Below are 25,385 nucleotides of genomic sequence, written 5' to 3' on the forward strand. Positions count from 1 at the left end.
GTCGAATGCGTTACCAACTCCCTGCAAGTCATCTCTCTAGTGTTTTTGTTTTGCAGATGAACTGAGCAATGAAATTAATAATGCCAGAGAATGCCCATTCCTGAATATAAATCACAATTAGACAGAAAGTCTGACATTCATACTTTCCTACATAGTAGTAGGATAATAATCTAATTTACATTGGTAACTGTTTAACAAGAAAAAAGTAAAAAGCCATTTTTGCAGGCCTTTGAAAAGAGAAAGACCTCTTCCTCTTTATCACCTCTGCAAACTCTTTAAACAATCATCAGATTTAAACCCAGAGACTTGATTACTGCGGGAGCATCGAGCCACACAAGTATGTTTTCACAGTTAGCAAGCTGTTGCTACCTGTTAACCATGTAAAGTCATGTGGAAAGAAGCAGCTTTAGTTATTAGTAGATCTATAATTTCCATGGAAGATATCGACTTCCACCACTCACCAACCTGTCAGGAAATGACACTTTTCTCTGGTGACTGGGTTACTGTTGGTTGCTAGGGGTTCTCTGGGCCTGCTTGAATGGGGCTTTAGTAATGGACATTTCTGTCCATGCTGTAGGTCCTGGGATTTAATAATGTTAAAAAAGTCTGCCTTTAAACATTTTGTTTTACATTTAAATTCAACATCAGTGGGAGTCTGTGTTTACAATAATTCCTTGTTTACTTTGCTGAGGCATTAATGGAACATAAACTAAAACTTCCTGAGTTGAGTCAATAGAGCGGAGGAGCTCAGTGGCAGACGGGCGTCACGCTGTGTTAAATAATGCTTTTGTACCTCCAATTACTTAACAGATGGGGAGGGAGAGGCTGATGGAGTGCAGAGGTGTGCGCAGGTCTTTGTGTGCACAGTGTCATCTATCCTTGTCTAGATATTTATCATGTTTGATCTAACAGTCTTGTCTGAAGAATTACCCTGCCATCAGTATCTCTTGACTTTTAATAACTATTCCGGTCCACTTTGATTGTATTGTTGTGGTCATGATGATGCTCTAGCACACATGAGAACATTTGTTTTCTTCCTCATTGTTAGATTTAAAGCATCTTCAGAGAACCGTTGTTTCCTTTTATCGCTCGTATTATTTTTCTCCCCGCTATGGTTCTGTTCTCATGGAGCCATGGGTTTTTGGAGCAATGTGTTCTTAACAGTTTGGTAGAATTGTATATGAAGTGGTTAGCTGAGATTGTGACAGGCAGAAAAGTGGCATATTTCCCATATTAGTGTTGGCAGCCCTGGATAAACATGATGACAGCCAGCATATTTTACAGCAACAGTACGAACCACCTTTGTCCCGCTGAAAGGAGGAATTAAAAGTGAAGGCTTTACTGTTAAAATTCACAGATACACTTATGAATAAGACAGTAAAGAACTCAAAACTAACAAAAAAGCACATTTAAAGGAATAACAAAGCAAATAACTCACACACTGTTTAGAAACTGGGGCACAGCATTGTTCCCCTGAGAATAAAAATATGTATTCATGGCAGCAGTTCATGGGATTTCATTGGCTAACTACTAATACCCATTGAAAAATAAAGTAGCTCAGGAAATCACACTCTATTTTACTGTAATGTCCTTTTTGATTATTATTTGAAAAGTTTATTTTTTAAGGAAAAGAAGGATAAAGAAGAACTAGGCAAAACAGAGAATGACAAAGCGATCTCCTTTACGGCGCTGTTCACATATTATATCTGAGGTGTTTGAAAGAGAGGATAAAATTAGATTATAAAAGAGAGAGACAGCAGATAAGCAGACAAAAAAAAAGATGATAGATCAACTCAGACAAGATGCAAAAGTAAATAAATCTCTCCCCCAAACGAGCCCAACACTGGGAATTTTATCTCGTCTTCCGCAGTTGTGAAATCAAAGGCTGATATCTGCTGTAATTGAAAGAGTATATTAAGTTATAATGTCCCATATCATTCGATAAATGCTCTTCCAATTAGCCTTTGTTTCTTTCTTTAATTCTGCCAGCTTTCTTTCCTAATTTCCCTTCATCTCCTGCTCCAACGCCAGCCAAGATTTGGATGAGATGAAGAGTAAAATGAGTAAATTGGTCATTAAAGACTCATCTGGCCGATCACCATTGTGCTTGATTGTACTGAAGGTTTTGGACTTAAAAAAAAAACAGCCAATTACATTAAGTGAAAATGCAGATGGCGATGCAAATAGACAGTAGTTTGTGAATATGAAGCTATTATACAAGATTATGGCTTCTGGATATGTGAACACAGTCCTTGGCACAAATTGTTATAGTGCCAAGTTAAATTAGATTTTTCACAGGGAGAGGAATCATTAGTAGACGATAACGTGACAGTGTTTAATCTAATTCTGATGGTGTTAAGTGGCACTCAACTGAGAGTCTTCAGATCACATCTTGCTTCTTCATTTAAGTCACCAAACGTAATGAAATGTTTGGCACGTGAGGCCCATTTCACCTCCCGGGAATTTCAGAGTTGAGTATGTTAATGACAATGACTTGAGAAAGGTTTCAGATCTCTTTCAGTGTTTCAGGCTCCTCTGAAAATGGATTCAGCTCATTTTTTCTCCTCATCAGTCAACACAAAATGCTCCATGATGACAAATAAACTTTTTTGTAATCTTTAAAATCAACCTTTTATTAGATGAGATGCCAAAGTTCTAAGAACAAACACCAAGGAGACCAATGAGGACTAATCAGAGGAGTGGAAACACCTGGGAAACAAGGAACAGCCAAAACTAATCAAGGACAATGAGAGAAAGGAAGCAGTCTCTTGTGTCTAAAACACATCACAGACAAATGACAGTCAACATAAAACTGAAAGTTACTAAAATAGAAACACCCAAATGAGAGATGACAATTAATGTATGTATGTATGTATGTATGTATGTATGTATGTAAATATATATATATATATATATATATATATATATATATATATATATATATATATATATATATATATATATATATATATATCAGTGAAATAAGTAACATAGTAAGGTGTCATTGTTTCTTTAAAGTTCACCTTTTACAGGCACAGATCAATTTACCATTTTCAGGAAAATCTGAGATGATATTCAGAGCTACAAAGAGGATAAATCGCAGCAACTGACCTTATGACTTTATCAGAGTAGCTATGCACTATTCAAAATAATCCTTTTCTATCTTATACCAGACCTCAATGCACCCCCTCAGTTCATGCACTGTATACAAAAGAAATTTAAGCTCCCTATTAACAAACAACAGAAAGTGGAATACTTCTTAAAGTTTGCGAAGCTGTGAGTCACATGTTCCAATAATGGACTCGTAAATGCAGACAGGCTGCGTTGTTCTTTTTGGGTTTTTTTATGCCACTGTTTGGTTGAACCTACACGTCGTTCACCGCACCCCTGCTGGGAAAATCACTTGCTCATTTTCTCACTTTCAAAATGCGACAGAATCGAGCTGCTTCTTGTGTCAGTGTGGAGCTCAGAAGAAAAGAGCAGCTCGGCAGGCGGTCGTGAGTAATTTCAGTTGTTGGTCATGTTTACATGAAGTCATTCAGTAGTTTACAGCACTGTTGTATTATCAGAGCTCAGATGAATCTCGTCTCTCCCATAATGACTGAAATCTTGTTTTTGCCATACTCGTCAGTTAAATTACCTGGTTCAACAGCTTGAGTTCTCTACTGGATTTTATTAAGTTTTATTAAGTTGATTTTATTAAGTTGCTTTTATCAGTCATAAACAAACTGTTATGGCCCAAAAGAACTAATAGATCATTGTTTCCCCAAGTACACTGGCTGCAAAATGCAAGTAAGTTGACAAAATAAGAACCTTACACGGACTCAGCTTATTGTGGCACAGTTGGAAATCACTGTGTATCCTTAAATGAAAACCAGTGGAGGATTTAGATGTCTCTGTGGACAAAGTGACCAAATAAGGGCTGCCTATAATGTGCAAGCTAAAGGAACAGTCCTCTCCAGTGTTTGTTGTATATGCCTGCAAAGCTGTGGTAAGAAGAAACACTAAGGCTTTTAATTTGAAAGAGTTACAGGAAGTGTTAAGTTGTGTCCTGAGCCCAAATAAATGGAAGGCCGATGGAAAATCTGTGTAAAGTTTGGCAGAGGGGGTTTATGGTCTGGGCTTGTTTTTCAGGAGTTTTGCTCTGCCCTTTAGTTCCAGTTAAAGGAACTGTTAATACTTCAGCTACCAAGAAACTTTGTACAACTTCATGCTCGCAACTTTGTGCAGCTCAGGTGGTAGAGCAGGTCACCTACTAACTGGAAGGTTGGTGGTTCAATCCCAGTCTGCATGCCAAATATCCTTAGGCAAGATACTAACCCCAGGTTGCTCTCCGATGCAGCCATCGGAGTGTATTTAGTATTTATTTAGTATTTATTTATTTATTGTCATTGTCAAGAACAATGAAATTGCGTTTGGGGCTTCCATACAACCCAAAAATGTGTGTGTGAATGTGTATGTATGAATGGTAGTTAGATAGCACTTAGAAAAGTGAATGGGTGTGGTGAATGAACAAGTTGTATAAAGCGCTTTGAGTACTCAAAGTAGAAAAGTGCTATATAAGAACCAGTTCATTTACCATTTACTATCAATCAGATCAGAGAATGCAAACCAGGCCATCTCAGTGAACATCAGCATCTGATCTCATAAATGCACTTCTAAAAGACTGGTCATCTTAAACTCTTCTCCAACTCTTCCCAGAAGAGTTGGAGCTGTCATAGCTGCAAATGGTTGGCCGACATTAAGAATGGGATTTTAGTCAAGTTCATATGTGTGGGAAAGCTGAGCGAATACTTTTGGCACTGGTGTGCTGCTTGTTGTTCAAAGAATTTAGCAATCTAACATTTATTTCTGATCTATTTTAAGAGGGGTCACAGCTTAATACTGCCTTAACAGTATCATGCAGTGACTTTACCTGAGGAAACAAGTAAATTTACTTAAAGAGGACCTAATATGCTCCTTTCCACCTCTGTTTTTTTTCCTGAACTCTGCGAAAGTGGCTTTGTGCGATTCCCACTTCAAAATAACCCCTATTAATCTTATAGTGCTGCAACCTTTCGATTAATCCACTGTCTGAAATAAACAGCTTCTCTCCCTTTAAGCCAACTTTTGTCTGCAAACAGAAGGTTTGAACAGTTTGTGAGAAATACCAAACCTGCCTCTAATACAAGATGCTGCAAGTCTTCTGTTTTTGAGATAAATAGTCTCTGTTGCTTTTTGAGAAAATACAGTAAATACAACAGACTTATGTCAAAACATATGTTCAGTTTTTGATAAAAGCTGTAATTCGGCTCTGTGAGCTTCTTAAGGATGTGAAATTATGGACACATTGAAAAGGGTTTTGACAATTGAATCAAGACACATAAGCCAGATTATTTAAAGTCCTGCATAAATTTAGGACTTAAGATAAAATGCTGTTCACTATATTCGTTAAGAGGCTTTGTTGCTATCTGCGTTGTGTGCACTGATGGATGATTGCTTCATCGTGGTAAAGCCATTTTTGTTCATTCAGCTGTGTTCAGCATTCACCTATTCATCTGAAAAGTTTCACCCTAATGGTGGATTTAAAAAATATTCTCAAGGTGTTAAACATGTTCGAAATAACCAACTTTAAAAAATTCTAAAGGCAAGGCAAGGCAAGGCAAGGCAAGTTTATTTGTATAGCACAATTCAACAACAAGGTGATTCAAAGTGCTTTACAGAGACATTAGAAACAAGAACAAATAAAAAGCATGATTTAAAATTGATTAAAACAAGCAAATAAACTAACTAACTAATTAACAAACAAACAAACAAACAAACAAACAAACAAACAAACCAGTATATAAAATCAAAACAGATAAAATCAGAACAGTAGATAAAATCAGTAGTTAAATGTAAGTTTTGAAATTTAAGCTTAAAGTGTGGATTTGGTGCTTTATTCAAATGCAGCTGAGAACAGGTGAGTCTTCAACCTGGATTTAAATAAACTGAGTGTTTCAGCTGATCTGAGGCTTTCTGGGAGTTTGTTCCAGATATAAGGAGCATAAAAGCTGAATGCAGCTTCTCCGTGTCTGGTTCTGACTCTGGGAACTGATAAAAGACCGGATCCAGATGACCTGAGGGATCTGGAAGGTTCATACTGGGTCAGGAGGTCATTGATGTATTTTGGTCCTAAACCATTCAGAGCTTTATAGGCCAGCATCAGAACTTTAAAGTCTATCCTCTGACGGACAGGCAGCCAGTGTAAAGACCTCAGAGCTGGACTGATGTGGTCCACTTTTTTGGTCTTAGTGAGGACTCGAGCAGCAGAGTTCTGAATGAGCTGTAGTTGTCTGACTGATTTTTTAGGTAGACCTGTAAAGATGCTGTTACAGTAATCAAGCCTACTAAAGATGAATGCATGGACTAGTTTTTCCAGGTCCTGTTGAGACATCAGATCTTTTATCCTTGAAATATTCTTGAGGTGATAGTAAGCTGACTTTGTTATTGTCTTAATGTGTTTTTCTAAGTTTAGGTCTGCATCCATCACTACACCCAAATTTCTCGCCTGGTTTGTGGTTTTTAGGTGTATAGATTGAAGTTCTCTGGTGACCTGTAATCGTTTTTCTTTGGCGCCAAAGACTATTACCTCAGTTTTGTTTTTGTTTAGCTGGAGAAAATTGTGGCACAACCAGTCATTGATTTCCTCAATGCATTTACCAAGAGCCTGTACAGGGCCTCGGTCTCCTGGTGACATTGTGATATATATTTGTGTGTCATCTGCATAGCTGTGATAGTTTATTTTGTTGTTGTTTATAATCTGTGCCAGTGGGAGCATGTAGATGTTAAACAGAAGGGGTCCCAAGATGGAACCTTGGGGAACTCCACATGTGATACTTGTCTGCTCAGATGTGAAGTTACCTATTGATACAAAGTATTTCCTGTTTTCTAAGTATGTTTTGAACCAGTTTAGTACAGTTCCTGAAAGACCTGTCCAGTTCTCCAGTCGTTTGAGTAATATGTTGTGGTCAACTGTATCAAATGCTGCACTGAGATCCAGTAAAACTAGGACTGACATTTTTCCACTGTCTGTATTCAGACATATGTCATTAAACACTTTGGTCAGAGCAGTTTCAGTGCTGTGGTTCTGTCTAAAACCTGACTGGAAGGCATCGTAGCAATTATTCTGTTTTAAGAAGTAACTGAGCTGTTGAGAAACTGCTTTTTCAATGATCTTACTTAAAAACGGGAGATTTGAGATCGGCCTGTAGTTGTTCATTTGTGTCTTGTCAAGATTGTCCTTTTTCAGTATAGGTTTGATTACAGCAGTTTTTAGTGATTCTGGAAACACACCTGATAATAAAGAAAAGTTGACGATCTGTAACAGGTCTGACTCTAAAGTCTTTGAGACCTTTTTGAAAAAACTTGTTGGCAGGACATCTAAACAGCAGGAGGAGGAGTTCAGTTGACCTAAGATGTCCTCCAGGTCTTTGCTGTTAATAGGTTGAAACTGTTTCATGGTGTTTAAACAGTTTTTTGGTGGACACAGTACATATCCTGGATCTGCTGTTGATGTACCAATTGCTTGTCTAATTTTTTGGATTTTTTCAGTGAAGAATTTGGCAAAGTCATTGCAGGCCATGGTCGAATGAAGTTCAGCTGCCACTGACACAGGAGGGTTTGTTAGCCTGTCAACTGTAGAAAAAAAGTGTAGTTTCCAAAATATTCTACCATATAGATAAGCTTTAAAATCAACATTACAAGCCTTATAGCTAAACCTTTACGTCCTTCATCTCTTCAGAGCTGATTTTTATTGTTTCTCTTTTCACAGGAACGCGAGCTGTTGGGCCGGATCTCCGAGTTGCAGGAGGAGGTGACGAGGAGGAAGAACCACATCGCTCAGCTGGACCACCAAATCCACACGCTCAACGAGAACATCAGCACCCTGACTAAAGAGCTGGAGCTGAAGGGCAAGGAGGTGCTCAAGATCCGCAGTGAAGCCAATCAGCAGATCCGGTATGACTCAGTGTTCATTGTGTAGCACTGAAGTGAAAACCTGCGGTCAAACTTTACTTCACAGGGAGGAAAAACGCGTTTTCTCAACACGTTCACAGCAAATTGGTTTCGTCTACCGCTCCAGAGTCTAACTAAACATTGTTTTCTTTTTGTCAACATTAAGTTACTGTTTGCTGCATTTACATTAGACTGCTTAATCCTCTACCTTTGTGACTGATCTCCTCTGAATATGCCTCTTTTTTTCTTTTGTATCATGTTTCTGTGTGGCCGAAGAATGAATCGTTAAACTTGCACTTTGAACAGTTCTCACACACATGCACGTCCAAATATCTCAAAAACACAGAAAAGAAAAAAACAAAACTGCATCTTCACAGTGAAGCTTATCCTTTACTGTAACCTAGCAACCAAACTGCTGAATATTTTAGAGCGATGGTTGTTTGAGTGCCTTATTTTTCTTTCTTTTTGTGTCCGTTTTTGGCAGTAAGCAGTTACAGTGCACGGTTCAGATTCCATTTAGAATCTTCTGTTGAATCAATTTTGAGTTTGACTTTTAAAAATGAGGAATTTAGGTTTTGGTTGAAGCACAATCTGCAGAGCTGAGCGTGAAAGCAAAGCTGGCATGTGTTCACAATATTCATAATCAGTCTTAGAAGCTTGTTATGTGGGTTGGCATTTATTCATATTGTGGTTTTCTAGTCTTTCTTAGTACTCAAACCACTTCAGGCACATTCATTAATACACCCACATATAACATACCTCGGACGCACAGACCTAGAGACCAGTCGAGTGTTTGCTGGATGTTGTAATGTGAAATCAATCACAAAGTTGATTTGGTCATTAGCTGTCTGCTGTGGTTACTGGTGGTTAGCATGGATGCCAACTACTAGCAGAAAGCTAGGTTTACCTTCGAAGAAAAAGTTAGATCTTACCACCGCAACTGACATGTGACAGTTGCCATTAAACCCCGAAGAAGAAGAAGCAGTGTCCGGTATCGCAGCTGTGTTCAAATTCTGGAAGCGCATCCTCCTGTGCCTGCATTTGTAGGCCGATTATGTTACAGCGACACGACGAAGACTGTCCAAATTCTAAGACTCCGACAAATGCGGCCAACAAATGTGCCCTTCCCCATATTTGAAGGATTGGTTGCTTCGGGGCCCAACCTATCCCAGAATTCATAGCACGGCCCTGCTCAGTTTCCAACAGTGGCGGCAAACGTTTATTTTCTGGGTCACAAAATAAACGTTTAACATATTTTCGGGCGAGAATGTAGCTGTGTAAACTTGAAATATCTGCTCAGTTTATCAAGAAACCGCATATTTTCAAAAGCGCTCCGACGTTTTCGGAGACGTCTGTTACCCACCAGCTTGATAGCGAGCCGGGGTTCAAGGCTTACTAGAGCCGGCGAGAACACCGGACTCCCGGCAAATCGTTTTCAAACTCACCGTCGTCTTTTGCTACTCAGGTTAAACATATATAAGTCACTTAGATAACTTAAAAATGTTATTGTTTGGCTTTTTTTAGTATTTTATTTGTTCCTGAGTAAATCGGTTTGGCTGAGATTAAAGTTATAGTTTTTACACAGCTGAATAAACGTCAAGCAGACAACTGATTATCAGAAGTGTGAGATGCTCGAGAATTTACTCCGGTGTCCCGTTATATTTTAGATAGCAAGGAGCAGACGGCTGAGTTTATTAAATTCCACGGAAACAATCTGCAAATTTCATTTAAATTTAATGAACTATCATCTTGTCTTCATTTTTAGTTAGCACATACCTTAAACACTTAAAGCTGTAAGCTAATGATAGTTATATAAGAGCAGTTGCATGCTGGTGCAATAAGCTGTACGTTTTACGTCCAATGGATGCATGATCTGATTAGTGGACTAATTGCAAAAATAATCGGTGACTAGTCGACTATCAAAATAATCGTTTGTGGCAGCCCTAGTCTCTAGGCATGTGTGGCTGGATCCTGACCTAACATGTTTGGTTTTGCTCTATGACAGAAAGTTAGAGCACACAGGAAACCCTGCAAGTACAGGGAGAACATGCTGGACAGGGAAATGTCCAGGGTAGACCTGAACCGCCATCCTGCCTATTAATGTTTTCTGTTATGATGTGTTTGCACATTCTGCACATTTCGTAATGAATACATCTTTTGGTTAAATCTGCTTTATTTGAGGGCAATACCCGTTTTTGAAGTTTGGGGAAAGCCAAGCTAGATGTTGCTTTCTTCATGCTAATCTGAACTAACTGCAATTTTCAACTTCATAAGTAAGCAATAGAATGTCCTAATATACATATTAAAGAAGTAAATAAGCATATTTCCTAAAATGCTGATCTAGACTTTTAGCTCAGAGCAGTAAACAGCAACATTAAACAGTTTGTTTCTTGGGGAAAAAACTACAAACGTCACATCTTATTTCTTTAATCCATGCAAAAAAAACCATCTGAGATGATGCTGAATGTGGCATTTAAAGCAAAAAAAAAAAGAAGAAAAGCTGCCTTCCTGAAAATGTCACACTATTCCTTTAAAAACATTAGCACCACACTGTCAGTGACATTTCAGGATAGCTTTGGCGTGTACACGCTGTCGCCTAGAACACACAAAAACGCCCGCAGTGGGCCTGTCATCGGCACATGTGTCTGAATTTGAATTCTCTTATTATATTTGGATGACGATAGTTTCTGCAATCCCTCTCTGTCCGAGCCTGAGTGATGAAAATACACCAAAAGATAAAAGGGAGGAAAGAAAAGCCCGAAAGAAGCAAATCCGTCTCTTTAGTCTGCCTCTGTCTCTCGACCAGTGTCAGGAGCCCATTGATTAGAAGACATGTAGATTATTTTGGGTAATGCAAAATGTGGGCTATAATCGTGTTGTCCCTGCGGCATGGCATGAATTTTTAAAGTGCTATATGAGTAATGTGGTCCGGCTACTCATTAGCATCCATCACACTGTATTTTTAAATGCGCCCGTGGTGCATTATTATTATCTGTTAATTTGTGTGCCGCTTGCCTTTATATATGCACGTCATCGCTCTCTGCTGTCAGACCCATGCGCAGCACATTTCTTCTCCTGTTACGTAACGCCCCGTCTGAATCCTGGTCACGGGGATAAAAATAGACTGATAAATAAATAAAGAGGAAGCAGAGAGCGGGAGATGAGACGTGCGCCCCTCGGGGAGAGTTGGCCCAGTCAGAATGAGAGGCAGACGAGCATCCATGTTTCTCCCTCCATCGTCCTCCTCGCTTTCATCAACTCGTTTTGTTTTGTTTTTTTATTCCCCTCATTTCATTATCCTCTTTTATCATCCTGCCCCTTGTCCAGGTCTTCAAATATTGCTGTGCACATGTTTTGCAGTATTTTTTTATTAAATATTCATACATGTCAGTTTCATTATGATTTTAAATTAATTATGTGTTTGTCATGAAATTATGTTCTAGGAATTCATTCCGTGCATCCGTCTCTGGATTTTCTTATCTCACTAACATTTCCCTGGAGCAATCCATTATGTTTTGCCCGTCCTGGGAGAAAAATACAAAGCGAGAGAGAGAGTCTGCAGGACCTGATTAAGTCTTAAAGTGCAACCTCACATATTAAAGAGTAAAAATAAATCTATTACCTCTGAGTTACAGCAAACAGCACTTTATTCCAGAGCTTAAATTGTGATCAAGCAAAGTGAAACATGATGTGATGTGAAACATGGGATATACTTAATGTTTTTGTTAATTAAAAGTGAACAGTGCGATATAATGCAATTATAATTAATTGTTTTTTCGGTCATTATCATGATTCTTTTAATTGGCAACAGCTCTGAGGTGCTGTAGGGGCGCACCGATCTGATATTTGGGTTGGGTTTGAGTCAAAAAGCGGAATCACGTTAGACGGAGCTAAAATATTGCAAGTAATTCTGTGTTTTTCATCACCGTTGGTGAGACTAAGCATCTATAATACCATTTAAAAAGTATCTGCGCTCTACCCTTCTTGGCACGTTTTCATGCTTCAGATCATCAAAGAAAATGTCTGTTTGTTCGGGTTATCTTTGTCTAATATTAAGACTTGTTTGATGATCTGAGACATGTAAGTGTTGACAAATATGCCAAAAAAACCTACAAAAACAGGAAGAGACAGTTACTTCCTCAGTGTGCTGTATCCCTGTAGACCAGAAACCAGAACTGTGTATGAGTTTAACACCTGCCACCCAGTCAGCATTGGCAGAATCCTCCTATTCCTCCTATTTAGGTCATGGTTATTTGATGTTTATGGTGATGGTGGGCCAGTGGTTAGCACTCTCGAGCCACAGTATCTCTGGCACATCCCACCCGGACACTAAACATAGCCAGTGCAAACCCAAGTTATCAATACTGAGAGACAAGAAAACCACAAGTGCACTTATCTACATCCTATGTCTGCCAGCAAACAGCTAAACTTGTCTTGAACCTCTGCTGTGGCCACAGGATGTTGGCTCTTATGATTCAAAGGTCGACTGTTGATTCACTGTTTGCTGTTTCTACTACTGGCAAGTTTTCATACACCAGAAAATACTCTCTATTAAAATCGAATCCATGGAACACAACTGATAGTGGGAATTAAGTTAAGGTAAAATAATTTCAGAAGTTGCCAGAAAGTCCTGCAAAGCTGAAGCGGCTCCAGCTGCTCCTTAATGGCATCAGCAAGATTGTCCTTCATTTCTGATTGTCTGTAGCTTCAGGAGAATCCCGGCTGATGGGTTTTATATTTTAAATAGTACAAATGCAGATTTGGCTCCGTTCACATCGCCCGGTGCAAATTTGTGTCAGTTTGTCTCATTGCATAGACTTTGTGTGTACGAAGGCAGTGTGAAAACTTCATCTCACATTTGGTGTGATGGCAGTATTTTAGTGAGTTGGACACTGCATGCAAAAAAATCTTAAATGCTATTTCAAATTGTCGGCTGACTCTTCTTCTCGTTCCTCAGGGCTCATGAGCAGGAGCTGACAAAGAGACACGAGCGGGAGCTAGCCGAGCTGAGCGCCGTCCACAGCAGGGAGACGCAGAACATGCTGTCAGATTTCAACAAAGCCCAGGAACTGCTCAAAGACAAGATCTCCGCCCTTCAGATACTGTATGTACACATTTTAAAAACTATATGCCTTTAAACAGCTGTACAGCTGCAGACGAGTAACACTTAACAGATTCTGAGTGCAGGTCAGCCTATTCATCGTAGATGATGTCATTCTGCGTTGCCAGGGTCAAGTGCGAGCATTAAAGTATATCCCACTATATCCTAATAAACAGACTGGGTGTCTCTGGGGAAAATAACAGTAGAGGCAACAGTCAGATCTCTTCTACAGATTTAACTTTGTTTTTTAGACAAATGCTCTTTTTCACATTTGGGGAGTCTTTAAAAAAAAATGTGGGTTTCCTGTTTGTTCATGCAGTGCAGTCACTACTTCATAATGAGACACTTAAAGCATAGACTTCCTTTATTCCTTTTTGGCCAGGTGGAATGGAGTATAAAGTGCAACGAGTTTTTTTCTTCCCAGCCAATCACATTGTGCGTGTCATAAATTTTAAATCACTGCGCTGAGCACAACAGTGCGTAACGAAACTGCCTAACCGTAAGCGGCGGCACCATGAGAGATTTACTGCAAGCTTCAAGCAATGAGTGCACCTGCAATATTTACCTGTGCTGCAGTCATCTGGAAATAATGTATTCAGTCTCCAAAACACAAACAGATCACAAAAAGAAATGATAATCCATGAATCAAAGGCTGGCAAAATAGAAACACAAACGCCAGCACAATATAGCGCTCCGGATTACACGTGTAGAAGCTGTAATGTGCCTTTATCCACACTCTCACACTCTCACATCTGTATATGGAATCAATTTAATTAAGGAACAACGCCCAGACCTGTCTTGGAAGTATGAGACAGCTGATTCTAAATTAATGAAACTGTCATATAACAATGGATCTGTGCTGCCTGCACCATCAGCACGTCTTCTTCACACAGACAGTAAATGTAAAGTCTGCTCTCTTCATCTAAACATCACTGTACATGAGCTGTTCAGTCCAAAAATAGAAACCTTCTATATATCTCCAGTGTCACCAGTATCCTACCTGGAGTTTAAGGCTGAAGTCCAACTACACAAACAAACTTTTTTTTTTTTTACACACAAAAAAATCATGACATGTCAACGCCATCAAATGTACTATTTCAAACATCCAAAAAAAACACTTCCAAACTGTAAATCCCAAATATATTGAATCCTTTACGTATACTCAGCATGGTCTGTGTGTTGCTAGTGCCCCTGATATTAAATTCCATCAATTTAGTAGGCATGAAAGATTTTTGTACAAAAAAGAAGATGTTTCCTACTATATTTTATGAACATAAAGAGTACATCATCTGGGTCTTGAAGTGCCACCCATGTGGACCTACATATGCACTTAGCCAGTCCAATCAATGTGAAATCTATTCATGAAAAGCTCCAGGCCGTGTCTCAGATCCTGGTCTTCCATGCTAACATTGGCTGTTTTAATTCACCAGCTGAACTTTGCCACGATATCATCCACAGCAAATCAGATCTAGACCTGTTCACCTTGACTCAATCAAGTGGTGTTTTGACTCTCCTTTTTCAGTGGTTTTGGAGTCGTGACCATATTTGCACCTTTAAATGTTAAAGAGACTGGTACATATTTAGGTATTCTGCTTAAATTGAGCATTCAAAACAAAGCTACTTAGTGCTAAGTAAGAGACAAGCTAAGTAGACCATATTATTTCTCAGACACTATTAATTGTATGAAAAATGTTCCAAAAGGCTCCAACACCACAAACAGTCAAAAGGTTAAGATCAGTGAGCTTAATAAGTACCCCCCACCCCCCACCCCCATGGGACTTTTAACACACGAGTCTATGGGAATTAACTCCACTGGAGGAAGTCCTTTAAACCTGACATGAGCAAATTAACCCAAAAGCAATTTTAGTCCTACAGTGAATCATTCCTGTAATAAAATACAACTTGTAATCATTTCTAATCTATAAATTATATTGTATGGTGAGTGTCAAGGGTTAACATCACACTGCTGCAGCTTTTCTGTTCTCCAATGTGAAACTGGAGAACTTCAGAGGGTGATTCACCACCAGATTCAACCCTGAAAAACTGCAACTTCATCCAATTGAAGTCTCATAACATGAGGCATTCAGCTAAACTCTTTATACACTGAATAAAGTTGAGAATTCAAGCATGGTGATAAAACAAAAAGAAATGTAAATTATTGCCTCCTTTAAAGCATAAGTCCTCTGAGTCCTTAAGTATGCTGTAAATTAGAAGTTACTCAGTCGAAGAACTCTGAGCACAGATCAGAGTTGATGTATAGATGTGGATCAAAGACATTTAGACCGCCAAGAATTGATGAAAGGGGTTAAAGGACCTCATTAGTGGTAGGAAATGTATGCGTGTGGGGTTTTTTTTATTACTGCAGATGAAGAGGGAGAGTTGTATTACTGATGACATGCAGTGAAGATACTGTAGGCAAGAGAGGTCAAGTGAGATGTTGGGTGAATTGTAAGTGATGAATGTATGTATAGGAGGAAAATAAAAAAGGAGGCTGAGGGGATGTGAGGAAGATAGATAACAGAGACTGAGATGTGGTATAAAAGCTGAAAGAGAAAACTGGAGAAGATGTTTAGAAGAGTGGGTGTAAAAATAAGGTGAATTTTAAGGTAATCTTCCTGTTGGTGGGCGATCTGTGATGTCAAAGCATGAAGGAAAGAGATGAAACCGAATCTGTGAAGAGAAAGCAACACTGATAAAAAACAGGGAGATGAAAAATGAAAATTCATACGGAGACATGCTGTGTGTGTGTGTGTGTGTGTGTGTGTGTGTGTGTGTGTGTGTGTGTGTGTGTGTGTGTGTGTGTGTCCAGAGACCATCAGGAAACATGTAGCGAGCTAGCTCTACCCTTTAGAGTTGACCTCCTTTTACTCAGATTCTGCTGAGAGCACAGCGCCACCTGCTGGGTCACAGATGAACAGTGTGAATTCACCCGAATCACCCTGAATGGGCAGTTCTTGCATCCACCCTTCAACATTATCTTGCATAACACACTGCACCCTTTTCCTGTAATCCAACAGTATCTGAACGCATGTGAAGCGTTACAGCAGCTGTCTGACATTTATCTCTTTTGTTACAGCGCAAGTCTGAATGCATGATGTCACATTGACAGATAGGCACATATAAGATAGTAAAAGAAATGATTGCTTTGACCTGCACAGCAACAACATGAGGAAAAAATAAGGTTGGCATTTCAGGCTCTTTCACAGACCCCCTTTGTGCCTTCAGAATTGCCTCAGTGCTTCATGGCATAGATCCAGCAGGATGCTGAAAACAGTCCTGAGAGATCTGAGTCCATATTGACATGATGGGATTGTACAGTTGCTGCTGGTTTGTCTGCTGAAGAAATCAGGGGAAAAAAACAGTTTGAGATGATTTGTGACATGGTGTGTTATCCTGTTGGAAGCAGCCATCAGAAGATGGGTACACTATGGTTATAGTGGGATGACCAAATATTCCCGTTAAGCTGTGAAATTTAAACAATGTTCACTTGGTATTCATTGATACAAGGCAGGCAGGATCCATGCTTTCATATTGTTTATGCCATCCAAATGTTGTAGCAGAAATCGAGACTCAACAGACCAGGCAAGTTTTCTGTTCTTAGCTGACAGGAGTGCCACCCAGTCTGGGTGTAACGAGTGGTTGTTTGAGTTACTTTTACCTTCCTATCAAGCTAGAAGCATTCTGCTCATTGTCTTCTGACCTCTGACACCAACAAAGCATCTTCATCCAAAGAACTGCCGCTCACTGGATATTTTGTCTTTTTCAGACCATTCACTGCAAACCCTAGAGATGGTTGTATGGGAAAATCCCAGCAGATCAGCGCTTTCTGAAATACCAACAACCATGCCACAAACTCAAATCACCTTTCTTCCTCATTATGATGCTCAGTTTGAACTTTAGGTTGAACTGAAAATGTGTACATGTCTAAATGCATTGAGTTGCTGCCATGTGATTGGCTGATTTGACGTTTTTGTTAACAAGCAATTGAACAGGTGTGCAGGTGTAACAAAGTGGCCAGCGAGTGTACAACAATTCTGAAAATCAAGCTTTTCCCACATTTTTTTGGTCAGTATTGAGATCACAATTATTTAACTTTGGGGGGAAAAGTGCATTCATTCGAGAAAAAAAACATGTCTTACGAATTAAGTGTTTCCATGAACTAAACCTGCCACAGTCTCATGTGGCAAAAATTAAAGCAAGAAGTTAAGATCTTCTTAGTTTCTCTTTTATTTAAGATTAAATAATAGTTAATCAAAAACTTAAAAATGATGCCACAAAAGTGTTTTAGAAAATAATCCCATCTCAAGGCTTGACTTTAGTTGCATCACATTTCAGTGTCAGTTTTTTTGTGGTTTCTGCCTGTTGTTTTTTCTGATCCTAGAGATTAATGTGTTGAAATTTGTGATCAGTGGTTGTGTGTTGAGTTCAAATAAACTTTTTAGATTTTTTTTTCTTTCTGAATTACACTCATTTTAGTCCATTTAAATCTATCTGAAATCAGACCCAGCCTTGCTTCTTAATGAACCCTTACCAAAGAGAAAAAACATGAAACCATCTACATCATTATCAGGGCACAAGGTTTGTAGTCCATGCAGGAAATTTAGGTTACAGATGTATTCTAGGCTGTTTTTTGTTTTTTGTTATTATGGTAAGAATTTTACTTTAATAAAGTCAGGAAAACTTCCTGATTTGCTGTCTTCACTCAAGTCCCTAAAGATGCATTTCTAGGGCTTTCCTCTTAGATAATCCACTTTCTGTCATCTAATTAAGTACAGCATAGATTTATCTTAACAAGCTGTGTCCCTTCCTAATTAATCACTGTGATGACGCGACAGCTTTACCCTCCCTCTAAATATCCCCTGAAATTGCTGCACTGTTTAGTTTTCATGAATATTTCAGTGTTTTGCTCTCTGCCTGTGCACCTTGTTGCTCGGTCCTCTGGGAGTTTAAAAGCTCGCCTGCGGGGTTTTTGTTTTTATGAAGTTAGGATTTTTCAGTTTGTAGTCATGTCTGCAGTCGTATTAGCAGCCTTCCAGCTGAGGTCGTACATCATGACTGGAAAAATTCACAAAGGGAGGGGACTCAATTCCAGGACACCAGGAAGAAGAGTACAATCTAGATCTTTAGTCCAAAACTTAGGTCCAAAGTAGTAGTATTGCAAAGACTATGTAAAGTTACAGAGTGTTATCTGCTGAGATGCATAATGTGTAAAAGTTGCCAACACTCTGCTGACTCAAACACTGCAGCGCTCCAAATCTTCTCTGGGATTAACATCAGCATAAAAACTGTATGCCAGGAGCTTCATGGCATGGTTTCCATGGATGAGCAGATCCTGTAGATGTAATATGTAAGTGGCCCTGCACTTTTGTCCACATACTGTATATACTGGGGACTGACTTGTTAAATAAACGCAGGTAGTGTATTTAAAAAAAAAAAGAAAGAAAGAAAAGATTACTAAATAAAAATGAGACCAAAAGAATCCAGAACCATGATAGCGGCACCATAAGCATAATTACTGTCTAACACTTCAACACCAGTTCTCAAATTAACACATATTAAACTGTATGTAAATATCGCAGAGGTTTTGCTTTCTGCAACATTAGCAATGCAATATTGAAAAAGACTCCAAGGATCCTGCAGAAAACCCCCTGCAAGTCTCAAAACACCAATTTCTTCTCAAAGAGAAAACAAATTTTGTTGCTGCACAACCAAACAAATCAAACTGCTCCTTTAAAGATCAAGCTGTCTCTGGCTGCCGTAGATAAAACTCTGCCTCCTATAAAGTCTTTATAGAGAAAATATCAAGCATACAGTATGAAAGCTGCTTAATGTGACCTTTTGGATCTTTCCTTCATTTCTCTTTTAGCCTTCTTTTCTATTTTTAACGTTTTCTTTGATGAGTGCTTCTTTATATCTCCATATTCTATCATAAATGCACAGTGAGTTTTCGAAATGACTCTTCAGTTTCTCATTCATTTTTCTCACGACATTTTTGTATTTGTATGTCTTGGTGTATATTATTGTACTTACAAAGTTTAAACCAACTAGGGAAAAATGTTCACTTAATGAGTAGTTTGTGTCTGCAACCACACAGCTGAAACTATTCAGAGTTAACACTGTGCACATGGACCAGTGCAACAACATGAGTGGGTCATGCATTTGTTCGTTCAGCTGCTGATGTGGTGTGAGTAGCATGAATGTGGTGTGTCAACAGCGGCTATGAGAGAAAAGGTCAAGACATGATAAGAAGGTGGCAAAGATAACAGAAACCCTCCTGACCATTTCTCATTTCTGTTTTTGGGACATTTGAAATCCTGAAACCTCAGACTCTTGCTGAGAGATTCTAAGTCATCATCTTATCACAGACTTCACCTTCACCAAGAAGATGAAGCACCTCCAGAAAATCCACATGAACACAGTGTTGCAGGTTTGCTGGTGACATATTGGAGCAGTCGTGGCTGTCCAGCGTCTCTTATCAGCTTAACCATGCAGCGGATTTTCTCCCTGCAGGTTGTCATGATGTTTTGTGTGTGTGTGTTTGTCCGTAAGCTGGAAACCGTCTGTCCGTGTGATCTGAAACAAATCTGAAAATGAGATAAATGCCACTGGTGGCACAGCGCTCCCTTGCTTTTCCTGTGGGTGTGACTGAGGGTCCTTCTGCTCAGCGAAGGGTTGCTGATGCTGTGGTACTCAGGCACAAAATAGCTGGTCACTAAACACTTGGCCTCAGTGTGCTCCTGCTCAGAGGAAGAGCTGTTTTAGCACCAACTCAGTCTGCTTGAACACAGATAGATAGATAGATAGATAGATAGATAGATAGATAATCAGTTATTAACAGTAAAAAAGGATCCAACTTGAATTTTTCTTAAATAAAGATTAGCACAATAACATCAGCTATATTTTGCCTAACAAAAAAGAAAAAGGCGAGCATAGACGTGACCCTATGAGGCCCACATATCTCTAAAGACGTTGTTAATTAGCTAAGACAAAGCAAAGCAAAGCAAGTTTCATATCTCATTGAATACAACTTGACTTTAATTTTTTAAATGATAATTACTATTAAAGCCAAAAAAAGAAGATAATGGGTGTGCTGTAGGGTGAGGTTATGTCCTTTCTCTGCCCCTTGCTCGTAGCATCCAGTTTCAAAACACAAAGACTGCAACAGCCTCAAGCTCCTTTCCTTCATATTTTTACTTTCGTGTTCAGAATTTACTCTAGATCCCTAAAGTGATTATTGCACTTGAACAATACAAAGCAGCAACCAGAATTTAGTTTGGTTCATACTGTAGATATTCTCCTACTTGAGCAGCAGAAAATGTTTGGCAAACAGGAAAAAAAATGATGAATCGCCTGTCTGATAAACTCAAAAGTACCAGCACAACAGCAGAGCTAATATCTGACAAAAGTGCAGATCAGCTTTTATCAGCATCACTTGGATGAGCTCCACTGGCTGTTCCACTCCAATGCCAGATTTTCTTTGGAGTGACTGCAATTTATCTAGAAGAGAAGCTGGCCTAAAGAAAGCAATCACTACTGCCTTTTTATTTTTTTATTTTTTTGTTATGTTAAATACTTAAAAGCTCAAATTTAGCTGTTAAAAGATGGGTGCTTGATTTATTTTCCTCCAACCCATCAATATATAAAATGTGAAGCTTACTAAAATGAAAAAAATCATGTTATGAAAAATGGACTGAAGAGACTCATAACCTGAGTTAACTCAGAAGACACCTCATGAGGTTCTTGAAACAGTCCAAAATGCAAAAGCCACAACACAACAGACCTGAGTCTGAATATATGAGGGTATAAGACAGACGCTGGGACAAAGACTAATTTAAGAACTATAAACAATGGGAAGACGCCACTGACTGTATAGAAAAGGGGCAATTAGGAGGAGGGAAAACACCTGGGAAACAAGGACAGCTGAAACTGATCAAGAACAATAAACAACGAAAATAAAAAACAAAAAACAAGAGACAACAGAGTACTAAACTGAAACTGGAGGTAGCGCACAGGGGGGACAGAGATGTAGACTTAACAAGAAAGAAAAGGACATGGGGGAGTCTAAAACCAATTAAGTATATTTGGTACTCAGCATGTAAACACAATATTAAAAAAAAGACTAAAAACCCTAAAAAATAACCTGAAATACAAAATTTTAAGAACTATAAACAAGATACAGGAGAAAAATCCAGGGAAATTTGTACTGTGTTAGTGTAACAAGTTTTTAAGTTCACTGTCAAATAATAATAAAAAGTATTACCAAAACTAGAAACATGCTTGCAGCTAAACATGAAAAGAAGTCGTGTTTGATCAAAAAGACCTGTTTTCATTTCCTAAAACGCCTCACATAAAAGTTTCTGTAACTGAGCTTTGATGGTTTCATTTTCCTGTTATTGTTTCTTTTGCTTAAGTTCTTTTTTCTTTCTTTCCTAATTTAAATTTATGAGGGTGTCATGTAGGGCTGCTCAATTAATCGAATTTTAATCTCGATTACGATCTGGGCTTTCAACGATCATTAAAAATGACTGAGCCGATTATTAGCCCCTCCCTCGTGCTTTACTCTCGCGCTGCTCCGTGTGGCAAATCGAGCGCACCTCTCTGCATTTCGAACACGTGTCACAACAATTACCAGAGGGAAGCTCGGAAAGCTAAGCAGAAGTTATTTGGAGAGGAGAGTGACTGCTGGTTGAAAAGAGAGGTAAAAAAAAACTTCAGTGGTGTGGAAACATTGTGGGTTCGCGGAGTCAGACGTGGATCAAGTAGACACAGTGTGTAAACTTTGCTACAGTGTTGTAGCTGCACCACAGAGCAACACTGCAAAGTTCACTAAACATAGATGTTTACATTTTTCATTTATTTTTTATATTGCAAACATTTGCACTGTTATCAGTATTTGACCACTATTTTATATTATTTTTTGACAATCTTTAAAGTCATTATTCAATACATTGTTACTGTTAAATATCGTCAAATAATCAAGATCTCAATTTCAGTGAAAATAATCGTGATTATCATTTTTGCCATAATCGAGCAGCCCTAGTGTCATGTCATAATTCTTGTGACCAGAAAAAAAAAACATTCTGAAAATACTTTGATTTATTAGCAACCCAGTACACAGTAACTGCAACTGAGTGCATCGCTGTTTAATTATGAGACTGGCATAATGACTTGTATCACGGCATGTTTCTTTTATGTTTACTTGAGTTTTGTGCACAAAATAAAATTTTAGTTTATCACAGCTTAAAAAAATAACTAATTTAAGCCAACAGTACAACATATGACTGCTTGCTTGAGCGTGTCACTCGCTTACTGCACTGCGCTCTTTAGCGTGCAGAAGGGAAAACGTCACCAGACGTTAAATTAATCAGAGCTTTTACACAAAGTGTTGATTTCTCTAAAGGCCAGTGTGAAAATAAATCCATTATAACGTTTTTGAAAGTTCTCCTAAGTTACAGAATCAAAACATTCTCCACAGGGACTGCACAGCTGCTGACATAATGGTTTTTGTGATGAGAAGAGGCGAGGGCGGGGAAGAAAGGAAGGACAATTACTGTTTTATTGATTAAAGTGTAATGAAAAAGGAAATCGCCTTTTGATACACACTTTTAATTTTCTCAACTCTTAAATGCTTCCATCTTGTAAACATACACTATAAAGTGCCAGATCAAATGTTCCTGCTTTGAATCTTTCCCTGCTAATGTTTGATGTCACATATTTAATACGTGGAAGAAACGCACACAGTTTGTTGGATCAAACTGTGCATTGACGTGTTGCTTGATTTTTAGATATGTATAATTTTGTTTTAGCCTAGACTGTGGGTGGATATTTATGGTCTTATGTCTTTTTTTTTTCTTTATCTCACAGGTTGGAAGGAACAGAGGATAAGTTCAGGAACAGAGAGAGTCGTCCTGAGGATCTGCAGCTCATCGCCGAGCTCAAAGATATGGTTTCTGAGAGAGAAACTCTAGTCAAAAAACTGGTGGTAGGTATTGAGGTAAAGTCTCAACCATAAGAAGCTATAGCTATAAACATGAAGAGGAAAATGCATCCTCCCTTATTTGTTTGCACACTGAACAAAAATGATGAGTAATGCTTTCCAGATCTTATCTGATTTATAGAGAAAGCATGGATAGTGTTGTCCAGACCCACAAAATATATGTTTAACTCTCCTGAAAACTCTAGGCTAAACATTTGAATAAACCCAACAAAAAAAATGTTTGCTGTACAATTAAAAATCGCTCAGGTTGTGCTGATTTTCACAAGTTACTTTTCTAACAACACTGATTTTATACTCGTTTTTATACTATATTACTATATTTTATCTTATATTCGAGACTAAAGTGAAACACCACATGGTTTTACTACAGAACCAGCTTTGAAGTCATCTTTTGAAGCTGTTTGGAAACGGCCAGCGCATTTTAAATAATAATTAAATGACGTCCATTGCACTAATCATCTGTCTGTCACTTCTGGCCACAGGCTAGCTAATGAGCCTCATCAAAGAACCAAGAGAACACCAAAAGAGAAAAACAAGCCAGAGTGTGAGGAGAATTGAAAGCAAGCATTTAGCAAAGAACTTGTCTTACAATCAATAAAAAAAGCACTTGGTTCGTCCAATTCTAAATGGTTTCACACTTAGCTTTGACCTTTTCAGTCAGTAGTTCAGACACACAGCGTCAGATTAATTTAGTAAAGGGTGGCTAACATTAGCAGTGCTAACACCAGCGTCTTGCAGGTTACCGTTGACATGCCTGTGCAGAATCTGGGTACATTTTGCTGTGGTCGAGTAGTTATACCATGTAGTGACTGTGGCTGGGTGTTTAACATCTTATAAAATCTAACAGTTAATTGCCTTTGAATATGAACTTAATTATGAGTAAGTAGTTTAATCAAGCAGTATTTGCACTCATGACTGTCGAGGGCAGCAACATGTATTCGACTACTCATACACACACATACAGCTTAATAACTCATTACTCACAGAGTTTGACATGTTAAAAATAATGTATGGGTGAGGAGTCCTTCATAAAACGAACAGTCGGTAAATATTTGACTTAAAGAGAAGGTGCTAATTAGAATAGTGCAGGACCCAAGACAGAATCCTGAGGAACACCACAAAGTTGTTTCTCAAGAAGAGTCCGAAACCTCATGTGACAATTGAAATGTTTAAAAATAAAATAAAAGATTTCAACTCGTCCAAACTTGGAAACATGCTAAATATATTCACATGTTGGCATTCAGAACTGCTACCCTCAGAAACATGTTGGAATTAGTCTTCATTTAAACGCTGCATCACAATTTTCAGCACCATTGTCAGGCTTAGTTTCTCTCTTTCGGACAGTTTGAGACCTAATCTACTTCAGTTCATTAACATTGTGAGATTCATTGTTTTTGTCTGACACTCAGTGGTACTGAGATGGTGATTTTTATTAATCAGGTTACATTTTTAATGCTGAGGCACTATTGCTGTCTGAGTCAGCTGTGGAGTTGTCTCTGACAGTTTGGAGTGCTTGGGAGGTGAAAAGTTTATGCTAAAGTGCATAAAAGGTACCTCACAGGTGCAAAATTCTGGTGGGCAGAAGAGTTTGGTTGTGAGAATTGCTGTTTTTAAGCAGTTTTCACAAAGACATGAAACTGTAGTGTCAAGTTTGTGTGCCACTCGGAAATGTTGCCAGACAGAGCTCATTAAATGTGTGATTTTCAGTCACTCTACACTCCCCTGAGTCCTCCGCAGCCTAACTGGCTGTCAGCTAACACGATTTTCTCCTCCAGGACGATAAAAAGTTCTACCAGCTGGAACTCGTCAACAGGGAGACCAACTTCAACAAAGTGTTCACCGCCAGTCCTAATGTGGGAGTTATCAACCCGCTCATTAAGGTAGGCCCTAATATCCTGTAACACGCCACACACAGGGGCACTCTGATAAGCCTGCTCCATTATTTTACTACATAGCAAAGATGATATCCACTCCAAGTCATTTCATGTACATCCGTGCTGATCAACCAACACCATCAGTGCTGAGGTTTTAAAAAGGTACCACAGTAAATCATTTTAAGTAATACCTATTAAGAATTACACCATTTTTGAGGTGACTGTCGTCCTTTAGCAAAGTTTACAGAGCAAGACATGAAGTTGTTTTACAGCAAAGAAAGGATCACGATGTTCCAGTAAAACTTTCAGAGTTTATGAGAGACAGTAGAAGGACAAGGGGAGAAAAAAAATCAATTTTATCACATTTATTCTTTTCTGTAAAATGAAGGTCGTCAAGGATGGAGAAACGGACAGGAAACGGCATGAGAAACAGGAACTG

At 38.7% G+C, this 25,385-nt stretch overlaps 1 protein-coding gene across 5 annotated transcripts in view; it reads left to right on the forward strand.

Moving 5' to 3' along the window:
- Nucleotides 1-25,385, forward strand: part of fam184ab (family with sequence similarity 184 member Ab) — a 229,571-nt gene that overhangs the window by 187,814 nt on the left and 16,372 nt on the right. For all 5 annotated transcript variants that reach the window (XM_076874063.1, XM_076874062.1, XM_076874065.1 and 2 more), the window contains 4 exons: nucleotides 7,793-7,977; nucleotides 12,932-13,078; nucleotides 22,940-23,057; nucleotides 24,848-24,952. In XM_076874063.1, the coding sequence (XP_076730178.1) occupies nucleotides 7,793-7,977; nucleotides 12,932-13,078; nucleotides 22,940-23,057; nucleotides 24,848-24,952 (555 nt within the window). The remainder of the gene's footprint in view (nucleotides 1-7,792; nucleotides 7,978-12,931; nucleotides 13,079-22,939; nucleotides 23,058-24,847; nucleotides 24,953-25,385) is intronic.

The sequence above is a fragment of the Maylandia zebra genome, linkage group LG15 (assembly GCF_041146795.1).
Source record: "Maylandia zebra isolate NMK-2024a linkage group LG15, Mzebra_GT3a, whole genome shotgun sequence".
Taxonomy (NCBI): Eukaryota; Metazoa; Chordata; class Actinopteri; order Cichliformes; family Cichlidae; genus Maylandia; species Maylandia zebra.